Genomic DNA, 26,395 nt, shown 5'->3' with positions numbered 1-26,395 from the left:
TTGTGGGAATTTTCCCAAGCCTACTCTCTCCTCTCCCAATCCCGACCTCCCGCCTCCACCTCTACACCTTTCAAGAACAATCAAGATAAAACTTTTGTTCAAGGTATGAAAGGCAAACAGGAAGCTTTTAGTACAATATTGTACCTTAAAATCAGTCCATCCCCCACCAAGAAATGATACAGTGTAACAACCAGTAAAGCAAGCCTCTAGTATTTCCATACCACTCATGGCAATGGCCTAGTAACATCCCTGTATGTACCCAACCTTATTTACTCAGTTCCATTTCAGATCCTGGCCCCTGACTCTTTTTGTCTCCCAGTTTACTATGTTTTTCTTTTATATTTGTGGACTGAATATATTGTGTCCTCAGCAGAATCTCTGGTGTTTTCTGAGACTTTTAGTTAAGACCTACTATGGCTCTTTTTAACCGCCCTGGGCAAGATGCTCACCTGAATTTCTGTCCTGGAGACCTACTATGTGCTCTGTGCCTTCAGCAGGTCTAATGCAGCTCCTGTAAGGGGAGAATTCATATGACCAAACACCATTTCTTGAACCTTCCACATTACTTCCACACCACAGCAGTTTATCAACACCTTACTTAGAAAGTCTCAACAGCCAACTATTTAACCAATTAAAACCTGATTAGCTGCTTTTTCTTCTTATTTCCTTTCTCCATTGACTGCTAGCTATACTGCCTCCAGAGAACCTCATTCTTCTATAGTTAAGTTGTTTTTAAATATAATAATTTCTTCTACGTCACTGTAAGAGTAAAAAATAATCTAAGAAGTGATTCAAGAAGAATGTTATGTTATTAAAAATTTAGAATACTATCACTTAAAATAATAAACAGGGCTTCCCTAGTGGCGCAGTGGTTATGAATCCGCCTGTCAATGCAGGGTACGTGGGTTCGGGCCCTGGTCCGGGAAGATCCCACATGCCCCAGAGCAAATAAGCCCGTGCACCACAACTACTGAGCCTGCGTTCTAGAGCCCGCGAGCCACAACTACTGAAGCCCGTGCACCTAGAGCCTGTGCTCTGCAACAAGAAGCCACCGCAATGAGGAGCCCGCGCACCACAAAGAACAGTAGCCCCTGCTCGCCGCAACTAGAGAATGCCTGCACGCAGCAACGAAGACCTGACACAGCCAAAATTAAATAAAAATAAATTTATTAAAATAAAATAATAAACAGATGAGACACTAGTAATTATACTTTAAAATATTACAAACTACTTCTCTGACCCTCCACCATACGCCTTCTTCCCCTTTTTCTACTGAATCTTGTTGATAACTCTGTCACTTCCCTAACTACTACAAAAATAGAAAGCTGACATCCACTTAAACTGATGTTCCCATCTTGGATGACTCATTTCATAGAAGCCTAGGGTGCAATTAACTAACAGTGTCACATAACTACAGGTAAGCTGATATCATACTGTCACGTGAACATTACATAGAAGCCATGATGAAAAACAAGAGGAAAAATGTTTTTGTGAAAACCAAGAGTGGTGGGGAAAGGTTCCTTACTTTTATTACACCTGACGTTAAAACCAAAAAAAAGTTTTTTCTTTTAAAGAAATGGGTTCGTGTGGTCTGCTCTGTGAAACTAATCATACCAAATTTGTCAGTAAAAATGAGAATATCAAATTGACCTGATCATACCAACAGCCCATACCACTCAGGTGAAAAAACAGTGCCAGTATTCATAACAAAAAAGCACATGCATTATCACAAATTGTTTTGAGGTATTACACAGCTTAATTCCTGACTGCTTATGCTAATAAGGAATATGAGTATCTTTGATAAATTTAATAACCAAAAAATCAAGCTTTATCCTTCTAGATCTCTCCTAGCATTTCTAACTAGTATAAAAATCAACCAGTTGGTGTTTCCTTCTCTGCCCATCCCTAGTGTATAAAGAGGTGATATCATCAAAAGGCAGACAAAACAACAGAATTTCAAGGCCAGCACATGAGTTACTTCAGCTGAAATTCTAACCTACTCAGCTCACTTAATCCATCCAATAACCCTGTTATAGATTGAGAAGGTATTCTCATTTAATTACAGGGAAAAGTTTCAGAAAATTAAGTGACTTGCCCAAGTTGCAAGAGCTACAACTTTTCTTCAAATTCTGGAATTTAAAATTCTGTGCTCTAGGGACTTCCCTGGTGGCGCAGTGGATAAGACTCTGCACTCCAATGCAGGGGGCCCGGGTTTGATCCCTGGTCAGAGAACTAGATCCCACATGCATGCCGTAACTAAGAGTTCGTGTGCCACAACTAAGGAGCCCACCTTCTGGAACCAAGACCCGGCGCAACCCAAAAATAATAATAATAAAAATAAAATAACACTCTGTGCTCTACTAAAAGTGGTTTCTGCTCTTCATGACAATCTGAGGTACCTCAAAGGTATAGTCTGAAACACGGAACTCGGTTGCGCTGTGAACAACTCACAGTGTCAGGCGACCCACTATACATTTCTTAATGAAACACATTCCATTTTCAGAAAGCTTTGAATTAAATTAAAAATTAAGAACCACTGATCCAGTCAAATGCCCTCATTTTACACATAAAGGAACTGCAGAAGAGAGAAGGAAATGGCTCACAAGTCCCTCTCAACTAGCTAGTATAATAGCTGCGTATTAGTTTCCTAGGGCTGTGACAAAGTACAGACGGGGTGGCTTAAACAAGTTTATTTTCTCACAATTCTAGAAGTCTGAGGTCAAGGTGTCTGCAGCGTTGGTTTCTTCTAAGGCATCTCTCCTTGGCTGGTGTATGGTCTTCTTCCGCCAGTGTCTTCATAGGTCTTCCCTTTGTGTATGTCTGTGTCCTAATCTTCTCTTCTTATAAGGACACCAGTCATATTGGATTAGAGCCCATCCATATGATCTTAATTACCTCTTTAAAGGTGTTATCTTCAAATACAGTTACATTCTGAGGTACTGAGGGTTAGGACCTCAACATACAAATTTTGAGGAGACATAATTCAGCCCATTAACACTCCACTCTCCTGCGCCCCCCAATTAATGTCCTTCTTACATGCAAAATACATTCACCCCATTCCAACAGCCTGCAAAGTCTTAACCCATTCTAGCATCAAGTCCAAAAATCTTATCTAAATACCATTTAAACCAGGTATGGGTGAACTTGAGATATGATTCATCCTGAGGCAAAATTCCTCTCCAGCTGTGAACCTGTGACTCTAGACAACTTACCTGCTTTCAAAATATAATGGTGGGATAGCATTCCCATTCCCAAAGGGAAAAATCAGAAAGAAGGGATGATGGGTCCCAAGCAAGTTTACAATAAGGCAAATTCCATTATATTTTAAGGCTGAAGAATAATCTTTAATAATAAATAATAATCTTTGGCTCCATGCTGTGTTCTCTGGGTCCACTGGGCTAGAGGCCCTGCCTTCCAGGCTGACCAAGGTGGTAGCCTCACTCCCTCAGGCTTGGGGCTCTGATCCCATGGTGGCAATGGCAACCCTGCCAACCTCTGAATTGCCTTCAGGGTCATTCTATTCTTTTCTTGGAGGACAACATATGCTTACGCCAGATCACCACAGATAGCTCTAGTGACTTGTCTTGTAGAATCTCAGAAGTCTGACAGCCTTCCTTCATCATCCTGTCCTGTCTCTTTCAGTCCAAGCTGGCAGTGTTTCTGCTGCCATATCCCCATCTCTGGTCTCACTGAGTTAGTTTAATGAATCCATAAGTCACATGCCCATACGCCCTTTAGCAAATGGTTGTCTAGCAACTGCCTTGATGTTGTCTCCAGAACATACTTTCTAATTTTTTGCAACATGCATAGGCTGAGAACTGCCAAATCTTCAAGTTTCTGGTTCCATTTTGCTTAACGATTCTTTCTTCAATTATCTCTGTCCTCTTGCATTTTACTATAAGAGCAAGGAGAAACCAGGCCATGCCTTTAACACTTTGCCTAGAAATCTGTTAAATATCCAAATTTATCACTTACCAGTTCTATTTTCCACAAACCTCTGAAACACAATTTAGCCAAGTTTTTTGCCACTTTATAACATGACTGCCTTTCCTCCAGTTTCCAATAACATGCTCATTTCCATCTGAGACCTTACCAGAAGCACCCTTTTCATATTTCTACCAAACTCTGTTCATGATCATATAGGTCTATCTCTTAAGTGACAGAAGCCTTATTGACCGCCCCAGAACCCTCACCAGAATCACCTTTAACGTCCATATTTCTACCTACAATCGCTGAAGGCAACCTTGGCTTTTTCTAACATGAAGCTCAAATCTCTTCCAGCCTCTACCATACCCAGTTCTAAAGCCACTTTTTCATTTTTAGGTATTTGTTAGAGTAGCATCCCACTTCCCAGTACCAAAATCTGTGTTTGCCAAAGCTACAAAGTATCACATTCTGGGTGGCTTAAACAACAGAAATTAACTTTCTCACAATTCTGGGGGTTAGAAGTCCAAGATCAAGATGTCAGCAGGGTAGGTTTCTTCAAAAGCCTCTCTCTCTGGCTTGTAGATGGCTGTCTTCATCCAGTGTTGTCACAAGGTCTTCCCTTTTTGTGTGTGTCCTAATCACCTCTTCTTGTAAGGACACCATCATATTGGGTTAGGGTTCAATCACATGACCTCATTTTACCTTAATTACCTCTTTAAAGGTCCTATATCCTAACAATAGTCACATCATAAATACTGGGGGTTAGGATTTCAACACATGAAATTTTGAGGGAACACAATTCAGCCCAGAATAAGCTGAGACTACCCATATTCACTTGTTGTATGAATACTGAATACTGCTTTTTCATTGTGCTGATGACCATACAATGGTAACAACCTCTGACACATGGTGCTTAAAAATGAAGGGAGGGGAAATAATCATACACTCATACAAATTAATAAAGAAAAAGTACATGAGAGCATATAATATATATTTTGGACCTCACCAAGCCTGCTATGTCCAAAAATTTGGGTTTCCTTGAAGAGCTCAAATCTGAAGGATGAGTATGGAAGGGGTGTGTGCACACAGAACTTTCCAGGAAGAAGGAACAAACAGCACATTCAAGGAACTGAGAGGTGGCCAGTAAGGCTGGAAAACAGAAAGTAGGAAGAGTAACAAAACATGAGGTTGGATAGGAAAGCAGGGGCCACATCAACCACATTATGGTTTTTGGTCTTTATTCTAACAGCAATGGGAAGCACCTGAAAGGTTTTATGCATGATCATATTTTCCTTTTACAAAGATCACTTTGGAAAGGAGGGGGCACTGAGGGTTTCTAATTTGCTGGTAATGTTCTACTTCTTGAGCAGGATTCTGGTTACATGGATATGTTCACTTCATGAATATTTGTTGAGCTATATACACTTATAATTTAAGCACTCTTTAATATGTACATTATACTTCAGTCTTGTTAGATTGTGGAGAAAAAGGGCTAGAACAGAGCAAGTACTGATGTGGGGACCCCAGTCTCAGGAAGAGATGATAATTCAAACTAGAAAGATGGCAGTCAAAAATGGAGAGATTCAAGAGGTAATTAAGTGGCAAAATTCAAAGACCCCAGTTGATGGACAATATGAAGGGGGAAAGGAGGGATCAAAGAAGACTCTCAAGTATCTGGTGTGCAAAAATAGATAGATGGTAGATCCATTTGCTATGCAAAAAAAATCCTGGAGTTCCATAGACAAGTGAGAAGATCACAGGTTCAACTTTTCAGGCTTAAAAGTAGGAAAGTCAGGTAGGCAGTTAAGTATATAGGCTGGAGAGCAGAGGACAGGTTTAAGAAGAAAACACATTTGGGGAGTAATACTATTAATAGAAGCAATGGGTATAAAATCATTCAGTCCATATTTTTTAGCTCCTACAGTATTACAGGCACTGCTTTAGGTTCTGTGGATAGAGCTAAGAACAAAATAAACAAGTTCTCATGGAACTTATATTCTACTTCAAAAGACTCCCAACAAATCAGTATTAAAAAAGATAACTTCAACTACTAATAGCTACTATGATGAAAACAAAACAGGACAATGTAACAGAGTGACAGGGGTGGGGTTACTTTATTTTAGATTGGAATAGTCAGGGAAGGTTCTCTATGGAGGTGACATGTGAGGTGAAACCTGAATGTTGAGAACTATGCTAGGCATAGGAAGAACAGAAAAAATACAGAGCAAAAAAAACAGCTAGCACTTAAAGCAAGAATAAGCTTAGCATATCTGAAGAACAGACAAAAAGACCAGTATAGATGAAATGTAGTAAATGAAGAGGAGAGGGGTACAAGACAGGGTCAGGGAAGAAGCCAAGGGCCAGATCATGTATAGTATAATTAAGCAGGGAGGGATGTAATTTTTTTAAAAATAAATTTATTTATTTTTTGGCTGCGTTGGGTCTTTGTTGCTGTGCGCGGGCTTTCTCTAGTTGCGGCGAGCGGGGTCTGCTCTTAGTTGCAGTGCATGGGCTTCTCATTGCAGTGGCTTCTCTTGTTGCAGAGCACGGGCTCTAGGCGCACAGGCTTCAGTAGTTGTGGCACGTAGGCTCAGCAGTTGTGGCTCGCGGGCTCTAAAGCGCAGGCTCAGTAGTTGTGGCGCACGGGCTTAGCTGCTCCGCAGCATGTGGGATCTTCCCGGACCAGGGCTCGAACCCGTGACTCCTGCATTGGCAGGCGGATTCTTAACCACTGCACCACCAGGGAAGTCCCTGGGAGGGATTTAATTTATGGTAAAAAAAAATTTTTTTAATTATAGTTTTCTCTAGTTATTCTGTGGATAAAATTATAGGGTGGCAAAGATAAAAGTGGGGAGACTACTAAGTCCAAGTGAGAAATGATGAAATCTCATGGGGAAAGTTAAGAGTAAGAATAGAAGTGTTAAAGCAAAAAATAAGAAAATAAGCTCTAAATGACCCTAAAAGAAATAGAAAATCAAAAGTCTCAAGGTTGCTCTACTTACCTGTATTCTAGTATTTAATTTTTTGATCATAAACAACAATTCTAAGGACTACTAGTGAGGTTCAAAAACTTCAAACAAGTCTCTGATGGTGTTAGCTACAACAAGTTAAATGGATAAGCCTTCCTCTCTGCCTGGACACTCTCTCTCCTAGCAAGTATCAAACACAACTAATTCACACTCTATATTTCCATGTTTCCTAAATTACAAACTGCCCTATAAAGTTGCTCTATTTAGATGAATGGGTCCTTAATTTCAAGAGGTTGTTGACTATTCTCAGGAGAAGACTAGGACTAATATTCAACAAATATTTATGGACTCATTAAAGCTCCAAACACAAGACAAGGAAGACCATGCTTTCATGGCCCTTAAGGGTACAAGATAATCTTTCTTAATGTAATACCTGGGCTCTACTAGTCTTTACACAGCAAAGGGAAGATGGGGAGGGAGAAATATCACTTTTGAGACCACTAGTCTTCTAGCTTTAACAATTTCTTTCCTATCATTCCCCAAAATTAAAAAAAAATTTTTTTCTCACTACTTTTAAATTAATTCAAAATGTCTAGCCCAGGCCTCCTAACACATTTCCTGTAAATACTTCAATTTACTTATATTCAAAATGAAATATTTTAACCACATCTTTGCCAGTGTTACATTATACACTATTCCAATAATCTCAATCCCATGACGTACTGCTTTCCAGTTTTGTGAACCAAAATCTATCTTAATCTACTTATGAAATCAATGTTATTTCTTCCCCATTCTAACAAAAATTCCACCTCTGATTTCACATTTAGAAACAATAATGAAAAAAGCCACAAACTAGGAATTTTAATTTCTCAAGGAATTAAGAAAAACCAAACAAGATCCAGCCCTTCTATTTTTTAAGTTAACTAAAACAAAATAAGGCAAATAGTCAACAGTAAGAATTCTTCATTCTGTACTTAAAGGTTTTCCTTGCAGAATCGAATTAATTCAATATTTTATTTATACAGCAAACTTAAGTAACTGGCTCCTTTACTGTTCTTTAATTTTAGAAAATTAATTTAAACAACATAAGAGAAAGGATGCTAATTATTACAAAAGGAAAAAATCCTTAATTCTTCAGAAAATCAGAAAACTGATGTAATTTCCGTAACAGCTACTGCTAGCACACTTAAGTAATAAGTGAACATTAAAAGAAAAATACACTAAGACCACTTACAAATAGTGTTGATCTGTTTAGGAAATACTGCCTCAAAATTAATCATCAAAACAAACAGCTTATATAATTTAACAATCCATTCACTGAATACTACACATTTCAAGTGCTAATTAAAATCAGGAGATATTAAAGGTAAACATTAAAGCACAACAGCATATGTAAAACTTCAATTGAAAAGATGTTGCTGAAATATGATTATCAATTATCAATGTATATTTTATAGAAAACGTTTATACGGTAAATGACATCCTAGCTTTCAATCCTGACTTCAATTAAACATTCTAAATAAATAGCCACTTACAGATTTCTTCACTCAGCTTCACTAGTAAGTCAACATACCTCTAACCCTATAAATTCAAAGGTACCATAAAGATGCACTCAACTCTCCACTGGAATTTCTTTCCTACCTTGAAAAAAAAACCACCCTAAATTAATAATAACTTAACCAAAGATAAAATGTGGTTTAAAAGATAAAATGGGATATGGTGAGGAATATGTCTGAACTATATTTGAATCCCAGTTAACACTGCTCCCTAGAGATATTATGTTCATAGGATAAATTGCTTAAACTGTGTTAGTTTTTGTTTCCTCTTTATAAAAAATTTGAGACTGTACAGTCGTTATAAAAAAATTAGAAACTGTAATAAATCACATTTAGAATAGGGCCTGGCGTTGACAGGCATTAACTAAATGGCAGCTACTTAAATAAGTATTATTAAATTAAGGTTTGTTGCTGTTAAATTCCTATTCCTCATTGTAGCAGCACTGGAGAAATGAAGAATCACTTGTAAAAGCTGAACTCAAATTAGCCATCAGCTTTCCTTCAAAAGCATTCAGTTCTTTAAGAATGGCAGATTAGAGAATCATGACATAACAGTGGATTCCGTAACAGTGAATTTCCAACTACTATTTATCAACTAGTCTATCAGCATGAGGCTTGAGTATTGTAAAAGAATTTTTTCTCAAATACATACATCCAAGTACTACGCCATGTTTATGGGATTCCTAACCAATGAGTAACACTGATAGACTAAAAATCTATATAAATCTTTCCAAGTATTTTCATATCAAAATTCTACCTATACCACAGGGTCAGGAAACTGCAAAGCTGTGACCTATAAGTTTAACATGATTAAATAAGGTTCATAAGGAAACATGAGTTCAGTGGAACACAGGAGGGAAATAAGTTATCACCATTTTTGACAGTAACTTACCATCCCATCATCTTCATTAAAAATGTTATGAAGTTAACATGAGGATAGCCGAACAGAAAATGCACATAAGAAAAAGAAAACATGTACAGGAAAAGACTGATAAAAACAAGAAAGCAACATGATTTCTAATACTATTAAGAAAGAATAAAAAAGAAAGAAGAATAAAAGAAGAGAGAGAACCCACAAACCTCCCCCGAATCAAATTTTCTTTCATTTTGATATACTAAAAAAACTGAAGAGTCCAGAATTACAACTGAAGAGACACTAACAAAGCTGTGCGATTATTGTAATTACTAGTTGTAGGGTACAACTTTAATTTTACATGTCCTATCTGAGAATACAGTTGAAACTGCAAAAAAAAAAAAAAAAAATCCAAATAAAGTGTATTTTAATGGACTGTACTGAACTTGAACACAATTTTAACTATGAATGAACAGATTATTCTTACTTTTTTCCCCTTAGTTACCAATAAAGTTGAGAGGCAAAAAGCGCAATAGGTCATCTCAAAATCTCTCAATCTTCCCATTAATTTACAAACAGTTCAATTTAAAAAACACTATGGGAATATTAACAACTAGACAACACTCCCCGATGACGTCTTCAGTCATTCACCTGCTTGTTAATGTGACTTTGTCTAGTTCTAAGATTAGGGGTCACAGTATGGCTTAACAAAATTTGTTAGGAGGAAAGGAAAGAAAAAGATTATTTCTAATTTAAATGACTAAAATAAACTTCTATTAAAGATACCAAAAAGTCAAAACTCTCCAAACACAGTCCTAGCTTCAAAAATAACTATTTACTCTTGAGGCTCTCTTTTCAGAGTTTTTTTTGCTACTCTTTCCCCTTGTTCCTGTGCATAATTTGACAGCAACAATGTATTAAGAATTTCCATAGGAGTACATTCAAAATTGAGTTTACACACATGTATGTTCTATGACAAAAATTATGCCATTCAGTGCAGTCTACATAAAGATATTGAATGTAAAGTATAACCATTCTATTACAAGTTTTCTGATTTTAGCTGCAAAAATCATAATTATAAACTTTTCAAGGTTTGCTCTGAAATTTACAAACCATGAAAAATTGAATATTTTTTAGACTTGAGACCTTGGCAATTTGAATCAACTGAATTATTTAAATGCTGCTTAGCAAAGTAAAAAAAAAGGAATAAAAAAGACACACAAGACAATCACCAAATTACTCCTCTTTCAGAATCTATTTCAATGAACTTAATACTACTTCCTGCAATCCTAAGGATATTTTAAGGAGAAAATCTGGCATACATACAGGGAAACCAATTGTTTTAATAATACCTTAATTCAAAAAATAAAATAAAAATTGGTATGCCAATCTTATTTAAATTGTAAAGAAAGACAACCATCACCAAAGAATATACCCATTAATCCTTCTCCTTTCACAAAAATTACAGCAAACAATTGTAATGAGAAAAAATTATTTATAAATTGTAATCTACAAAATTTAACTCTATAAACAGCTAACTGGATCTGCTGTTCTGCTGCCACCAAATGTTTATTCTGAATGCTCATTGTAACAAAACTAAGTAATACTTTGTTATGATTCCAGACTAAGAGGCATTACTCTATTTATATGGGTTGCAGACAAACACACACAAAAACACTCCAGCCCTAATAACTGAATTCTCAGTTATTGCATTCATGTTACGATACTATGTAAAACTTCAATAAAGGTTAGTAAACCTATCTGGTCAAGATACTGGGTTGGCCAAAAAGTTCGTTCAGGTTTTTCTGTAAGCTATCCCAGAAAAACCTGAACGAACTTTTTGGCCAACCCAATACTAATATAATACATGAACAAATGCATTTCTTCAGAGAACACCACCAATTTTCTTTATAAATACTTAGAAAACCAGGCTCAGAAAACCAGACATTTCTACAATAACAAAAACTCAATTATGGTCAAAATAAATATTTTATATCCTTTGAAATCATGAACTCTTTCAAAACTTACCAATATATAAAACTGGAAAATTTCATAACCTATATTAATTAGGCAAGAGATAAGCAAACTTCAAATAGTTAAATCCACCCTATCATACCACCAACAAAATACAACCCAATCTTTTGTAAACAATCTTACTTTAAAACGGACATTAAAATATTAAAAAGCTAACATTTTTTTTCAGAAAGGTGAATACTGAAAGATTATCAATGTAAAAAGCAGTATCAAAAGTTCAACTTAATTACCACACAAATATTTTTATTAGCAGTATTATGACATATAGAAAACTATAAATTTACTTATCAAAAAGAAGTGATTTTTCACTTCTCCTATGAAAAAACAAGGCTATGAAAAAACAAGTTATGAAAGCCTATGAAAAAACAAGTTAATCTTTCTGAACCAAACTAGAAGCTATCAATATATTCTGTTTAACTAAAATGTTCACCTTAGTTGAATATGATGAGTAATGCCCATTTTATTCTTTGTGATGGAGACCAACTCAGAATGGCAGGTAGCAGCTGGGGGAACTATTCCATTAAGAATATACCTAAATTTAAAAAAAGAATATATCTGAATAGAAGAAAAAATTTTGATGAAAAATCCTGACTTGGTAAATTTCATATTTTTTCAGATTTTTAACATCAAGCAATGACTTATAATAGTGATTCTGGTATCTTTTATTGCATATTCATTCCTCTATTCTGTTATTGTTCAAAAAATACAATAAAATTAGCCACAATACTTGGGGGAACTTTTAATTTATTTTGTCTTAAAAAAAAATTAGGGACTTCCCTGGTGATCCACTGGTTAAGACTCCATGCTTCCAAGGCAGGGGGCGCGGGTTCAATCCCTGATCAGGGAACTGAGATCCCACATGCCACACAGTGCGGCAAAAAAAGAAAAAAAAAAAGTCTTCCAGAATGTTAATTTCCCTGCCTCAATAAACATTTATAATTTTTAAAAATAATCAGCAATGATTAACAATCTCTGCATGATTATTTACTATTCAGAAGTACTAGGGGATAAGTTGAATCTGTAATAAAATCTGGAAATTTATTTTAGACTTACTATCATGAACATGTTTCCTCATAATCTGTATCTTCCGAAGGCAATTCTCTACATCCTCGAAATAAACTGGCTACTGTTCAAATACTACAGATTTACAGTACTATTATTTCTGAGTAAAGTTTTATAAGGACAAACGGAAAGGGACACACAGTATATACCTACCTGTCACAAAATTAAATCCTTTACTATTTCAAAATGTCAATTTACATAATAAAATGCTGGGAAAAGCAAGCCCAAATACTAAGAAGTACTACTCTGAAACAAAAAAATATATGAAAATAGTGAATAATGGAAATGTGTGTATGTATTGATATAAATAAATATATATACATTGACACACAAACATGAGTTAGCATATTCCTACTACATCATATTTAGTTAGGATGAACAAATATATACAAACATACATATGTGTTACACAAAATAAAGCATGGTAATACCCATTTAAATGTAAACAGCACTGTTAGTACAAATAAATAGAAATCATATTCTTATCTCACTAAAGGTAATGCAATAAAGACCTTGCTGTGTACTAATATTTAGCTTTGAGTCTTACAACTTAATATCACTTAATAATTTAATATTAGTTAAAAAGTAATATAAAGATGTGAGAGAACATTTACAGCTGAAAAAACACCAAAGGTTTTAAAACAACATTGGAAAAAAGATTATGGGATTCACCACTTTGCTCTACACCTGTAACTAACACATTATTGTTAATCAACTATACTCTGACATAAAATAAAAATTAAAGAAAAAAAAAGAAAGATTATGGGATTAGGAATGGGCTCGTTTAGGAGAAAGAAAACTTAAAGGACAAACTATTATCATGTAAAACATAAAAATTTTTAAAAGTAGTTGTAATTAGCTCCATTTTTTCCTAAAAATGGATAAATCAAAGCAAAGTTAGGATGAACTGCAAGGTCTCTGAAATGAATCCCATCTCAATTTAAAAATTTTAAGTGACAGAACACAATCCAACAGAAACTATCCAGTGAGATACACAGTTGTCTCTACAGAAAAACTAAAACCTGGAGAAGTAAAATATCCTATGGGACACATCTTCCTACAACTAATGCTAAGGAACTGTCTAAAATATTTTTTATATTAGAATTACACTGTGTTAATTTAAATAGAGAAAAGTGATATACTATCAAAACAGCCTGAAGAGCTTTTGCAAACTATATAGTGATTGCCCTGTTTATGCATTCCAGAATCAGGGGTTTGGGGAGATAGGAGATGGCTTAAGAAGAAGGGTGATGAAAACGTATATTACGGAGAAAACACCCCAGGTGACTGATACACTTACTGTGGTATTTGATAGAGAATTTTGTTTTAAAGAAGGGATATGCTAGTTATAGCTTAGAAATACTTTTTCACACAGATGAATTTGCAGAAACATAATTTTACCTGTATAATGAATAGAGGAATCAACTAAGGTGCCTATAACTAGTATTTCTTATATATTTAAGATAGTCAAGGAAAAATACTAAAGTTTTATGAAAAGTTGAATTTTGGTATGAACTATAAAACTGTCTGACATTATCTACAAAAGATAAAATTAGTTTAAAATTCAATTATAGAAAAACATTCTGGTTCCTACCCACTCTACTCAGGTATCTTCATAATAAACAAAGGTATTACAACAAAAGATTATAAAAACATTTAAAATACAATTTTATATAATTTTTATTTACACTTTAGAATTTAAACAACTTGCTGGGAACTTTTGTGAGGCAAAGTAGTCTTTTTTTAAATTTGAAACTACTTAAACTTCAAGACAGGTTCTCTAATTTTTTTTTTCAAGGGCACGCAACAAATGCGTTAGCTGAAAATAACCAACTTAATGATTATTTGTAACACAGACTTCATTATGTGAGCCTAGAGAGCCTCCCCACCTCTGTCTCCCCTGTGAAGGAGGTCTTTGTGTGCTTTTGTGTGGCGGTTCCACTGAATTCATTACAATAGAGATGGACATTTGATATTCATAACGATCCAACATCTGAGCAATCTTCTTTCGAGAAACACCATGTTTATTCCTCCTACCAAAAAAGAAAAGGATTTTAATTCTTTTTTCTTTTAGAATGTACAGGCTTAGAGATTAAACTGTTTTAGAGTAATAGAGTACAGATTTCAAATTACATTTTGCAAATAAATACCAGAAGATACACCTCACATTAAAAAAAAAGGCTCTCTCAGGTTTAAACAATATCTTAAAAAAGCTTAAAGATACCATAAATCACAGCAAAATGTTAACTAATTACACCTTCTTCACACAGAACTAACTACTGATTCACAGAACCACTGAGTTAATCTTCCCCTCTTTTTAAACAAGAGTAAAAAATTATGAGATACTGTTTTGAAAATTATAGAAGAATTGAGTGGGCTTCCAGGACTGACAAAAATAAATATAAAATATATATCACTTTTAAAAGTTATTTTAGCACACTTGCGTTATTAAAAAAAAATTATTATTGATACCAAACTATATTATTACAGATACAATTTGTACATATCTCACAAACGTAATGTTGAGTGAAAGAAACTAGATATAATGAATATATACTGTAATTCTATTTATATAAAGTTTGAGAAAAAATTAAACCATGATGCTAAAGCAAAGGATATTTAAAAAAAAAAAAGCTTTAAGGAAAAGCAAGTAAGTAATTACCAGGGAATTACGAAATTGTTACTGGGAAAAGGAACTCAAAAAACTTCTAAAGTGGGTAATGCTCTCATGACACGGGTAATGGTTAAATGAATATCTGTTTTATAAGAAATTTGTTAAGCTACATATTTATATTTTATGTACTTTTCTGTGAGTTTAATTATGATAACAAAAAGTGGTTTAAAAATTATTCTTGACCCTCAAAGAAATTTTTACAATGTATTCTATACTTGTAGTTTTCCGTAACTTGACTTGGACATGGCAAAACACACAGAACATATTTTATATTTAATGTTATAGTTCTAGATTTACTAAAACTAACTCATTTTTCCAGAAAAAAGACATAAAAGAAATGTTTAGATTTCAAAACTACTGATGTTTAGGTTAAAGATGAGAAGAGAAAGCAAGAGAGAGAAAAAATAGAAGATTGAAAAATAAAAAAGAGAGAGAAAAAGAGAGATCTGAGGTCAAGGTTGAAATTGGCCAAGCTATAGAAACCCACAAGAAGTCAAAATTGATGATTCAACCAATTCTTTACCAAAAAAATCTGTCAAACTATACTAGATATCAGTTAAACTTACTTTATTTTGTAAAGTTAATTTATATTAAGAATTGTAATACATTTCAACAGTCTCAAATGTAAATAAAGCCTAACTGTATAACAATTTCAATAATTCATTTATTCAGCATAACCCAAATATCTTTAGTTTTTAAACTCTCTTCTACCTGAGGTGCAATATACACAGAGGCAGGCAAACAATACCAGATATTAATAATATTTATCAGTTTAACTCTTCATAAATTTGATTTGGCATGCAAGTCAGAAAGGGAAAGAAAGGTAACCAAAGGAATAAAAATTCAAAGGTACAAAAGGAATGAAAGGCAAGGGGGAAGAATTAAATTAGTTGAACACCATACACAGAATAACACTTTTAAGCTAGAAGAGGGAAAACTGAGGTGGGAGGAAAAAATGGTTTTACAAAGAGAGGTGATGGTCATACAACTCTGTGAATACACTGAAAAACACTGAATTGTACACTTTTAATGGGTAAATTGTAAGGTATGTGAATTACATCTTAAAGTTGTTTCCAAAAGGGGGTTGTGTCCGAGTGAAAATGAAGAAAGAAAAACGAGTCATAGTCAGGAAAACTAGGGGAAAGGGATGAAGGTAAAGACAAATGGAAGAGCAAGGTTGAATGTAATACAAGTCCACCATCTCTCACCACAAATCCTGAAATCTAAAATGCTCTGAAAATTCAGTTTTCTGTTGACTCATGTAGCAGCAAAGTCTAACCACACCTGTACTCATTTGGCAGCATGATCTACTCAGAATTAACATTAAACAATGTAGAATCTTTCCTTTCTACTTAGACTGACCATTCGTGATCTGCTGCAGAAATAGTAAGATGTCTGATTATATACCATACTGCCCCAAACTCTGCTAGGAGTGTTACAATTAGGTATATGCACTATATACTTCCTTTCTAAAATTAAAAAAAAAAAAAAAAATCTGAATTCCAAAACACATTGATTCCCAGAATCTTGGGTATGGGATAATGGATCAGTAGCAGTAAAGATGGGAAAAGGGGAGAGATAAAAGCACCAGGTGAAAGGGTGATGGGATCTAAAATGGGAAGGAGATGAAGTTGGAAAGGCAATGCAGAGAAGTGGCCTAGCTAAAAAGCAGAGGGAAAAGTCCTAACTTTTCTCTCAGTTTTCCGGATCTCCATTAGCATTCAACAAATTGGGAAACAATGCGGAAATTCACGTAAGAAAAATAACAAACACACTTAACAAGAAATATTTAATGAAATTTAACAGTGCAAAGATCCTCAAACACCTTGCATTTAAGTCAATATTCCTCTTAACAGAAAGTGAGTAGTAGTAGTCCCTATTCACAGGTACCAAAGATATAACAAGCAAAAGCTAGTAAAGAAATTGACCATGTAAAGGAGAAAAAAAAAGATAAGGGATTACAAATTTTTTGAGTGCCTTACTTTTCTAATTCTTCAGGATCAAATTTCCACCAAGTTTCAGGTTCATGAAACTCTACTCTGTATCCTTTTCCTATGGCCTACACAAAAGAAAGGAAGAAAACAAAAACCCAGGGAATACGTCTTAAAGTAAAAAGATGGCAGACAGATATAAATTTCACTTAGACAATACTTCTAAATTTGCTCAACAAAGAAAAGTTTTACTTTTAAAATAATACAGTTTATAAATATTTTAAGACCACTTAATGGACAAATTCCAATTACTATCCTCAAGTCCAGGCAAAACTAACAAGATAAACATATTGCTTAATAAGCACCATTCCCAATTTTTAAAAAAACTAAGCAAATGAACACACCTCTTCAGAGAACAAGGACAAGTGTTTTAGTTATAAAGATCAATGTAACCAAAATTTCAGAATATGAAAAAATTGATAATATAAAAACTCTCTCATATCTCATATTTACCATTTCCACATATGGTTTCATTTCCCAAGCTTGTGTATTAGTGTTGTCTATTATAACTGGAGATCTCCCCTGATTGATAGCTTGTTTTGCTGAAATAAAAAATAAATTTAAAAAACAAAAGAAAACAAAAAACAGATATTTTTATTAGATAAAAATACACAAAATAAAATTTAAACATTCATTAAGATATTTCCTACATCCCTGTACTTAAAACCAAAACCGTGTAATCTTTTGAGTTAGAGCCATGAAAATAAAAGCACTCTGCTATATTAAATGGAATTAAGAGACATAAACACATGCAATGTATATTCTCCAGACCAGATGCTGGTTTTGACAAACTAGCTGTAAAGGACATTTTAGGGTAAATATTTTGTTGAACTTAACAGCTAATAAAGACTTCAGTCTAGAGCTTTCATTTACAGAAAATGTAGGAACAAGTTACATTTGAATATGGTCTGAGTATGAAAAGAGGAAAACATTTATTGACATGGGAAGATGGAGACTGTTAAAAGAAAATGGCAATTTATAAGATAACATGTAAGTCTGATCTTATTTTGGTCAAAATATAAAGATGTGGGAAGAGTTACTAAGACACCAAAAGTTGTCTTCTGTACTTGGGAATATATGCATTTTATGCTTATCTTTATTTTCCAATGTTCTATAATTACAAATAATGCTTTTGAAGTAAGACAGACTTAAGTTTAAAAAAAGAAAAAGTGCTATGGATTTGTCATTACTTATATACCAAGTACCTAAATACCACAGTTCAACTGACTGGATATTTCTTAGGACTTTGATTCTGAAATTAGGAGTTGAGCTACAATGGAACTGTTCCAAACCATATCTCCCTCTCCCTATGCCATCTCTTCCCACATAAGGTGAGAATTAGTGCCACAGTGAGCCACTCATAATGACAGGAATGTGTGTACCTCTTAAGTGTAAACAGGCAAGATAATTAAGAACCCACTATAAAATTTAAAAGGCTGAGGCAAAATGTAATGATATGTAAGTTTTGCTGGGATTTAGAATTCAAACCACTAAGTTCTACACAATGAAAACACTTACATAGATGTCGAAGGGCAGACAAAATTCTAAACGTTAGTTAAGAAGTAATGACTATGGTGGAATATCTATTTCGGAGAAGATGTCTCTAAATACTACATTTAGAATCTAAGTCATAAATAGGATACCAAGATACTATCAACTCCCACTGCTCCATCCCCAAACAATGAAACTCCCACTGCTCCATCCCCAAACAATGATCAAAACTTTCATTTTTAAAAAAAGTATTAATTTTCCTAATCTCTGACAGGCTTACACCTCCAAGGAGTTATGTTCTACAAGAGGAGCTTATCTACAAGAGGAGCTTATTCACCAAATAAATCTCTGATTTGCAGGAATGGGGAGATTATTCTCTTTCCATGAATAATCAACACCCAATACCACATTCCAGTGCACTCCAGGAGAATAGAGCGCCTAAGTAAACAATGTTTGACTACTCAAATAAAGAGAGTCATTTTCTTAAACAAATTAAACACCATACTCTAAGAAAGAGAAAAATGACACCTTGGAGATATTTTTAACTTATAAGCAGTTAAAGATCAATTTAGATCCTTCTAATAAACATGAGGCAGATACATATTCCCTGAATAATGCCTGGCACTTAAAAGTATTCAATAAATATTTGTAGAAAAGAGAAATTTTGCCCTAAATTAAATGTAATGCTCATAATTTTCAAAATGTCTAATGACTGCTAGTTATTATTGCTTTGAAAAAGGTTAAAAATTACCTTGAAAAAGCCCCTATTTATTATACTAATAAAACCAGTAGTTTATCTACACACCAATATGTTCAGCAAGTAGAATTCACATGGCACGAACATTTTAATGAAATATTCTAAACTAGTATTGCAAAAAGAAAAAAATGTTTCACAGAAACAAACTTCCCAGTTCACCAAAGGTATACTGGCTCATTCCACTTAATCACCTACTTCTACTCCCCTTAACTCTGGGCCAATAACTCCAAGCACTTTTTGGAACTGTAACATCATCATTATTGGATTTGGGCAGTAACGCTGCAGCATTTTAAAAATTCAAAAAGAAGTAATATTTTAAAATATTATGCTACTCTCTTTAAATTTATGCTACTCTCTATTTGGAGAAATCCTAGAACCAATACTAGGAAATAATCTTATAATCAAACTTATCTGACATTTAAACTTTTTACTCAAAAGCATCCTCAATGAAATTCCTTACTCTGAAAATTGACAATTAAAAAAGAAAAGCATTTATTGTGTTTTTCCTGTATATACTGTACTTTAGGGTAACCTTAGTTGCTAGTTCTAGGCAAGAGGAAGTTCTTCATTACAGAAGAATTCTAGCTACTAAACACAGAAAGAATGAAAGTCCTAGAAAATCACCATTTTGCAAACTTTAATGAAATAACTGATTAAGGAAACAATTCATTGTTGAATAAATCAGGGATTAGGCTGTCCCTTTGAAGCTACTGATCTTACCATCACTAAAAATGGGACAACCATTTACTTACAAAAAAAAAAAAGGTTGAACCTAATAAATCCTACAAGTTAAATGATTACCACAAGGAAGCAAACCGACAACCATAGGCTATGGGACACTCTACAGAACCACCAACCAAGTTTCTGCAATAAGTTAATGGTAGGAGAGCAAAAAGAGGGAAAACTGCTATAGATTAACTTAATTAAAAGAATCATAAAGCCAAATGTACTACAAAGACCTTGTTTAGATCCTGATTAAAACAACTGTAAAGAAATATTTAAGACAATAGGGGAAATCTGATTACAGACTATTTTTACATGATGTCAAGGAATTGGGTTTTGTTTTGTTTTTTAGGTGTGATAATGGCACTGCAATTAAGTAAGAAGATTTACTTGAAATGTGTGAAGTATGATGTCTAGAATTTGCTTGAAAAAAATACTTCAGCAAATTAAAAAAGGAGGGTGGAGTGAAAGCAAAAGGGTTGAAGCAAATATAGCAATATCTTGATAAGTGATAATAATTCTGAGTGATGGGTGTGTGGGCTTCAATATAATCTCTCTATTCTAGGTTTAAATAATGTTTCATCATCAATGCATTTTTAATTTCTTTTAAAAAAGAAATTATAGATTATAGCATAAGCATGTACTTACATAGTTCTAGATCAATAGTTTTCAATCCTGACTGCAACATTAGAATATATGGATAACTTTCAAAAAAATACCGATGTTTAGATCCACTCCAAATCAACTAAACCAGAATCTCTGAGGCTAAGACTCAGGCATAACTTTTTTTAAAAGGTCCCCAAGTGATTCAAATGTGCAGCCAAGGTTAAGAAAGAACTACCATTCCAAAATGAAAATAAAGTGACCCATATACCTCTAAAAAATGTATTAAGTAAATTTTTTGTAGAGTGACATCAATGAAAAAAACTTTTAATATTCATGGGCATTAATATTAAGCCTTAGAAAACATTAGCATTACTCAAGGAAATAACTTTTGGGAATACATAACAAAAGTATCAAGAGTTTTCTGAATTTTTTCATGAGGTATAAAATAAAGTCTATCAAAATATCCTATACCTCTATTGTACCAGTTTATATACACTACTTACAGTTAAAAAAATATTCTAACCACATTCTCTGATTTTTACAACCTCAATCAAGTAGGGCAAGTATAATTATCACTGCTTCTAATAGATGAAAAACTGGGTCTCAAAGCTCTTTCAATGGCTTGTCAAAGTCATCCAGCTGGTAAAAGTAAAAAGTTGAGAATAAAAATTCAGGCATTCTGACTCCTAGTCAAATATTCTATCCCGGGAGACTTGGCCCAAAACAAACCTCTGTTCTGGTTCCAGTCATGGGCATCACCAAGTTGATTAACATTATACCTGTACCCATCTTGATGGTGGAAATAGTCATCAGTGCTGAACACAATGCCATCACGACTCTGACCAAGCAGAATTCTGTTAATAAAAGAAATCATAAAGGTGCCATTTACAATATAAAATCTATAACCGTCAGAAATAAGCCACAAAGGAAAGGTTATTAAATGAATTTCTGGTACATACTTATAAGTATACTGCAGATAGACTAGCATAGGAGCTGAACCTTAAAAAAGCTTTCAGATTTCAAACATCACTTCACACTTAAATCTACATAGTAATAGCCAGTAATAAAACTTTTTAAAGTGGCTTTTGTATTGCAACTTTTAAAAACACTCTTCAATCCCAAAATGATGTCAACTATTATCCATGATTTAACTTTAGTGAATTTGTATTTGGTGTCTAAAATTGTCTAAATTTAGTGCAACAGGTAACCTAAAAGACAAGTAAGCCTAAGCAAGCAATTTACCTGAGGAAAACTATATTTAACTGAAGACAGCTTTGATAAACTCATTCCTATGAAGCACAAACATCTATGACCTGAAAGTGGAACTTGAGGTTTAATGCTGTGAAACCACCTATGATCCTCCAGAGTAAAATCAAATTTAAAAATTTTAAGAGATTAAATTAATAAGTGAAATTAATTACTAAACGCTAAAGAATACACTCTCAGAACAAGTCAGTGGTAATCACGCTTTGTTCTCACAATATGATACCATCTTTAATTTCTAAGCACAGAGAGACTGACAAGTGTTCCCATAACCAGTGACTCATGAAAGAGACTGGAGGTGTGCTGAGAAAAGGGAAAAGACAGTAAGAATAATTTAGATCCAACAATAACAAAAATATTTTGTTATTTATCTCCCCTCCCTCAACCATTAGGCAATTGCATATCATTCTATTGGGGTTGGCCAAAAAGTTCGTTGGGGTTTTTCCATAAGACGTTGTAAGATGTTATGGAAAAAATCCAAACGAACTTTTTGGCCAGCCCAATATAATTTCTTTTTGAGAGGGGGAAGGGAGTAGAAGGTGGTAGAAGGGATGATACTGTCCTGGGATGATCCAAGAATACTTCCTAATAAAAGGTAATAGGAAGGATTTCAACTATTAAGATAACAAACATCTCTCCTTTCCTCAGGTTATAATAAAATTGTATATATTTTATAATAACAATAAAAACACATATATAAAAGTTTAAAAATTTAATATATATTTTCACTCATAGAATTATAGTTCAAATTACTTCAAACAAACCAAATTAAAGTAAATGGTTTAAATTATTTGTTTGCTTGTTTGGGAGGCTGGAGTTGGATTTCTTTTTTAAGCAGCCACAATTTTCCCAAAATATACCATCTAACACATTTGGCATCTTCTTTGCTTATAAGAGATAACCCAGAATATAAAAATGCCATAATATTAGTATTCCAAACCAAAGCTCAATCACCTGAAAAGATCTTGATTATCATCAACCATATGATACCTAGTTACACTCAACAATACCAGAAACCTGATACCATCTTTCCTGAATACCTTATGTTTCTTTTCTTTTTTTCTCCTGTTCTATTACTTTTTTAGGTGATCTGTCAGATGTTAATAATAACATACTACAAGAGCACAGGAGCTTTTGTATCCAAGAAATGTTTAACCTTAACCTCTTCCAAATAAAAAAAAAAAGTGGGGAGGGAAGGGACAGTAAATCAATTTACATCATTAAACCAAGTCAACATCAAACATGAGTAAATCTCAATGAAGAATATCTTAAATATATAAATCATAATTAAAGCAAGTAATTTTAGCTTGGAGAATTTTTTTCCTCCCAGACTGCTCACACATCTTTTCAAAATTCCCTGAATTATCTCCAAAATACCTGTATCAATCTAGATATATATGATGTCATACCACCCATCTGAACCAAAAATAAATTATTTAAGAATATTAGTATTTTCAAAATTCTTATAGTCAGATTCTATCAGAACCCTCACAAGTTAAGACAGGTACTAAAATGGATTCTCAGAACATCAAAATTTACAACTTTGAAAAATCAAGTATCTAATAAAAAATTCAGATGTGGTCCCACTGGCCACTTGATTTGTATTTTTTCAAAATCGCTGTCTTTTTTGAGGACCTAGTATGTGCCAAGCATCTTATATATATACATCTATGACTGCATCGAATTCTCACAACAACCTTGCCAATATGGTATTAAACAAATCCAGAAAATAAAATAATTTCAGAAATCAGGCCACCAGAATTACATAAATAGTGGTGGGAGAGCCAAAACCAATGGCTTACAAGATCCCTGCCTCCTGGAATTCACGCCCTTATATAATCCCCTCTCCTTGCGTGTGGGTTTGAGTCAGCAACTAGCTTCCAACTAACAGGATACGGAATTTCATTTCCAAGATTAGATTATGGGGGGGCAGGAAGTGGCTCACTTTCCCTCTTCACATTGTGAATGGGGAGAGGTCCAAGTAGCAAAGAACTGAAGGGACTCTCCAGCCTACAGACAGCAAGGAACTGAGGCCCTCAATCCAACAGCTCACAAGGAACTGAGTCTTGTCAACAAGACTTGCGAGAGGGCTTCCCTGGTGGCGCAGTGGTTGAGAATCTGCCTGCCAATGCAGGGGACACGGGTTCGAGCCCTGGTCTGAGAGGGTCCCACATGCTGCGGAGCAACTAGGCCCGTGAGCCACAATTACTGAGCCTGCGCGTCTGGAGCCTGTGCTCCGCAACGAGAGGCTGCGAGACCGCGACAGTGAGAGGCCCGCGCACGGCGATGAAGAGTGGCCCCCGCTTGCCACAACTAGAGAAAGCCCTCACACAGAAATGAAGACCCAACACAGCCAAAAATAAATTAATTAATTAATAAACTCCTACCCCCAACATCTAAAAAAAAAAAAACTTGTGAGAGATATTCCATGCAGATCCTCCCCAAGACAAGCTTTCAGTCCAAAACACAGCCCTAGCCAACATCTTGATCATAGCATTGTTAGAGACTTGAACCAGAGGCACCCAGATTCCTGTCCTTCAGAAACTGTGAGACAATAAATGTCTGTTGCTTTAACAACTCAGCTTTAGGGTAATCTGTTACACAGCCATAGAAAACTAATGCACTCTGTGCTTATAACTTTCACTTAAGTAAGAACAAGTGAATCGTATTCTTTAAACCTCATTTTGAGAACCCTATTCCCCCAAATGGTCTACTACAGTTAATTTTCATATTTTATTTTTTTTAATTTCTAAGAACCATATAAATTTTTGTAATATATCATGTACATTTAAAAATAGAAGTGATTGGCTTCCCTGGTGGTGCAGTGGTTAAGAATCTGCCTGCCAATGCAGGAGACACGGGTTCAAGCCCTGATCCGGGAATATCCCACATGCCACGGAGCAGCTAAGCCTGTGCACCACAACTACTGAGCCTGTGCTCTAGAGCCCGCAAGCCAGAACTACTGAGGCTGCGTGCCACAACTACTGAAGCCCGCGTGCCTAGAGCCCATGCTCTGCAACCAGAGAAGCCACGACAATGAGAAGCCCACACACCGCAACGAAGAGTAGCCCCCACTCGCCGCCAACTAGAGAAAAGCCCACGTGCAACAAAGCCCCAAAGCAGCCAAAAATAAATAAATTAAAAAAAAAAAAAGAAGTGATTTTCCCAAATAATTCTGAGTAAAACTGACACTTCATGAACCCTTTACCTCCTGACGTACTGAGTGGCCTTGCATACCACCCTGGTCCAGCTAACAATAAATAAAAAAATAATGCTGTCTTGTGTAGCTTATGCTACATGCAAAGAGTGGTAAAGGCAAATCCTACATGAGTTCAGAAGGAGGATAACTGAGGGGTGAGATGAGAAACCAAAACATCAAAAGTGGAGGCATTTAAGAGAACCTCTGAATAAGTAGAATCCTGAGAACAATGAACGGACAAGTATTACGTCTCCTGCAATGGACGGCAGGGTACTAGTCCAAGCGCAGAAGGATATGAAGATAGGTAAGGACTAAATTAAGGAAGAAAGGGACTTAAATACTATCCCAAAAGAATTTGAAATTTATCTAACCCTCTATAACTCATTACCACATAGCAATACTAAACAATGTTATCTTTTAACGCCCCAAATCAGTTCAACTCTGATTCTCCCAATCTTTATTCCTTTTTTCAAAGCTCATTTGGAAAGCTAAATCCTACATGAAACCATTCCTCACTAGAGAATATGTGGCTTTATAACCAATCCCAAACAACCATTTCTACTTCATTCAAAAAAAGTACTGACCTAAAGAGAGACTCCTGCTTCTTTAACCAAGCTACTCAAAGTCAGGAGTCAGGTATACGGCTACACATGTGATAGATATTAAACTGAAGGATTAGATAAGAAACACACTACCATTTACATCCCCAGTTTGATCTCTTAGCAGTTTTTGTAACTTCTCCCAAGTCCTTTAACCTGAACTCATTCTTTTTATTAGCCTGTACTCCTTCTAAAAAATGAAAAGACTATAATTCATCTCACAACACTGTTACATATGGAAGTACTCTCTAAGTTGTAAATGATAACATAAATGGTAGCTGCAACTATAACTTCCATTCTTATTAAACCTAATTCCTCAAATAAAGATACATATTATATATAATCACCTCTGTCATTTCGCACTACAATTATGTCTCCTTGAAATTTTACTGAATTACCACCACACTTCATTCACTTTTAGTTTCAACATACTCCAATATGTTGTTCCAAACCTAATCATTCTTTCTTACATTTATTCTGTACCAGAAGCCCTTGCTAGGAGATCTCTTCATCCGATTTCCAAATTTCAACTTTTCTTTTCTCTGATATTATATTCTAAATCTAGAAGAATGCCCATGCTTGTAAGACAACTTCACTCTTAATTTCTATTCTTTCTAAAGAAGCACTGAAATTTTATTTTCTCTACAAAATCTTCACTGCAAAGGAATCAAAATACATAGACTTAAATTCA

General features: G+C 34.6%; 1 protein-coding gene across 11 annotated transcripts in view; it reads right to left on the bottom strand.

Annotated features, from left to right (window-relative positions):
• The window catches only part of N4BP2L2 (NEDD4 binding protein 2 like 2), a 62,063-nt gene that overhangs the window by 31,634 nt on the left and 4,034 nt on the right, over positions 1-26,395 (bottom strand). For 5 of the 11 annotated variants that reach the window (XR_004478323.2, XR_007473093.1, XM_033410081.2 and 2 more), the window contains 5 exons: positions 21,373-21,497; positions 17,520-17,608; positions 17,058-17,134; positions 14,291-14,434; positions 11,770-11,871 (listed from right to left, as the gene is read on the bottom strand). Coding sequence is in view for 9 of the 11 variants with exons in the window: in XM_033410081.2 (XP_033265972.1) it covers positions 11,770-11,871; positions 14,291-14,434; positions 17,058-17,134; positions 17,520-17,608; positions 21,373-21,497 (537 nt within the window). In the remaining 2 variants the exon portion in view is untranslated. Of the gene's footprint in view, positions 1-449; positions 512-1,150; positions 11,363-11,769; positions 11,872-14,290; positions 14,435-17,057; positions 17,135-17,519; positions 17,609-21,372; positions 21,498-26,395 lie in introns of those variants that run through there. The other 6 variants (XM_049701116.1, XM_049701115.1, XM_049701117.1 and 3 more) reach the window with 6 other exon arrangements.

The sequence above is a fragment of the Orcinus orca genome, chromosome 18 (assembly GCF_937001465.1).
Source record: "Orcinus orca chromosome 18, mOrcOrc1.1, whole genome shotgun sequence".
Lineage (NCBI taxonomy): Eukaryota > Metazoa > Chordata > Mammalia > Artiodactyla > Delphinidae > Orcinus > Orcinus orca.
Note: the sequence above shows the minus strand (reverse complement) of the source record. Positions and strands in the feature narration are given on the sequence as shown.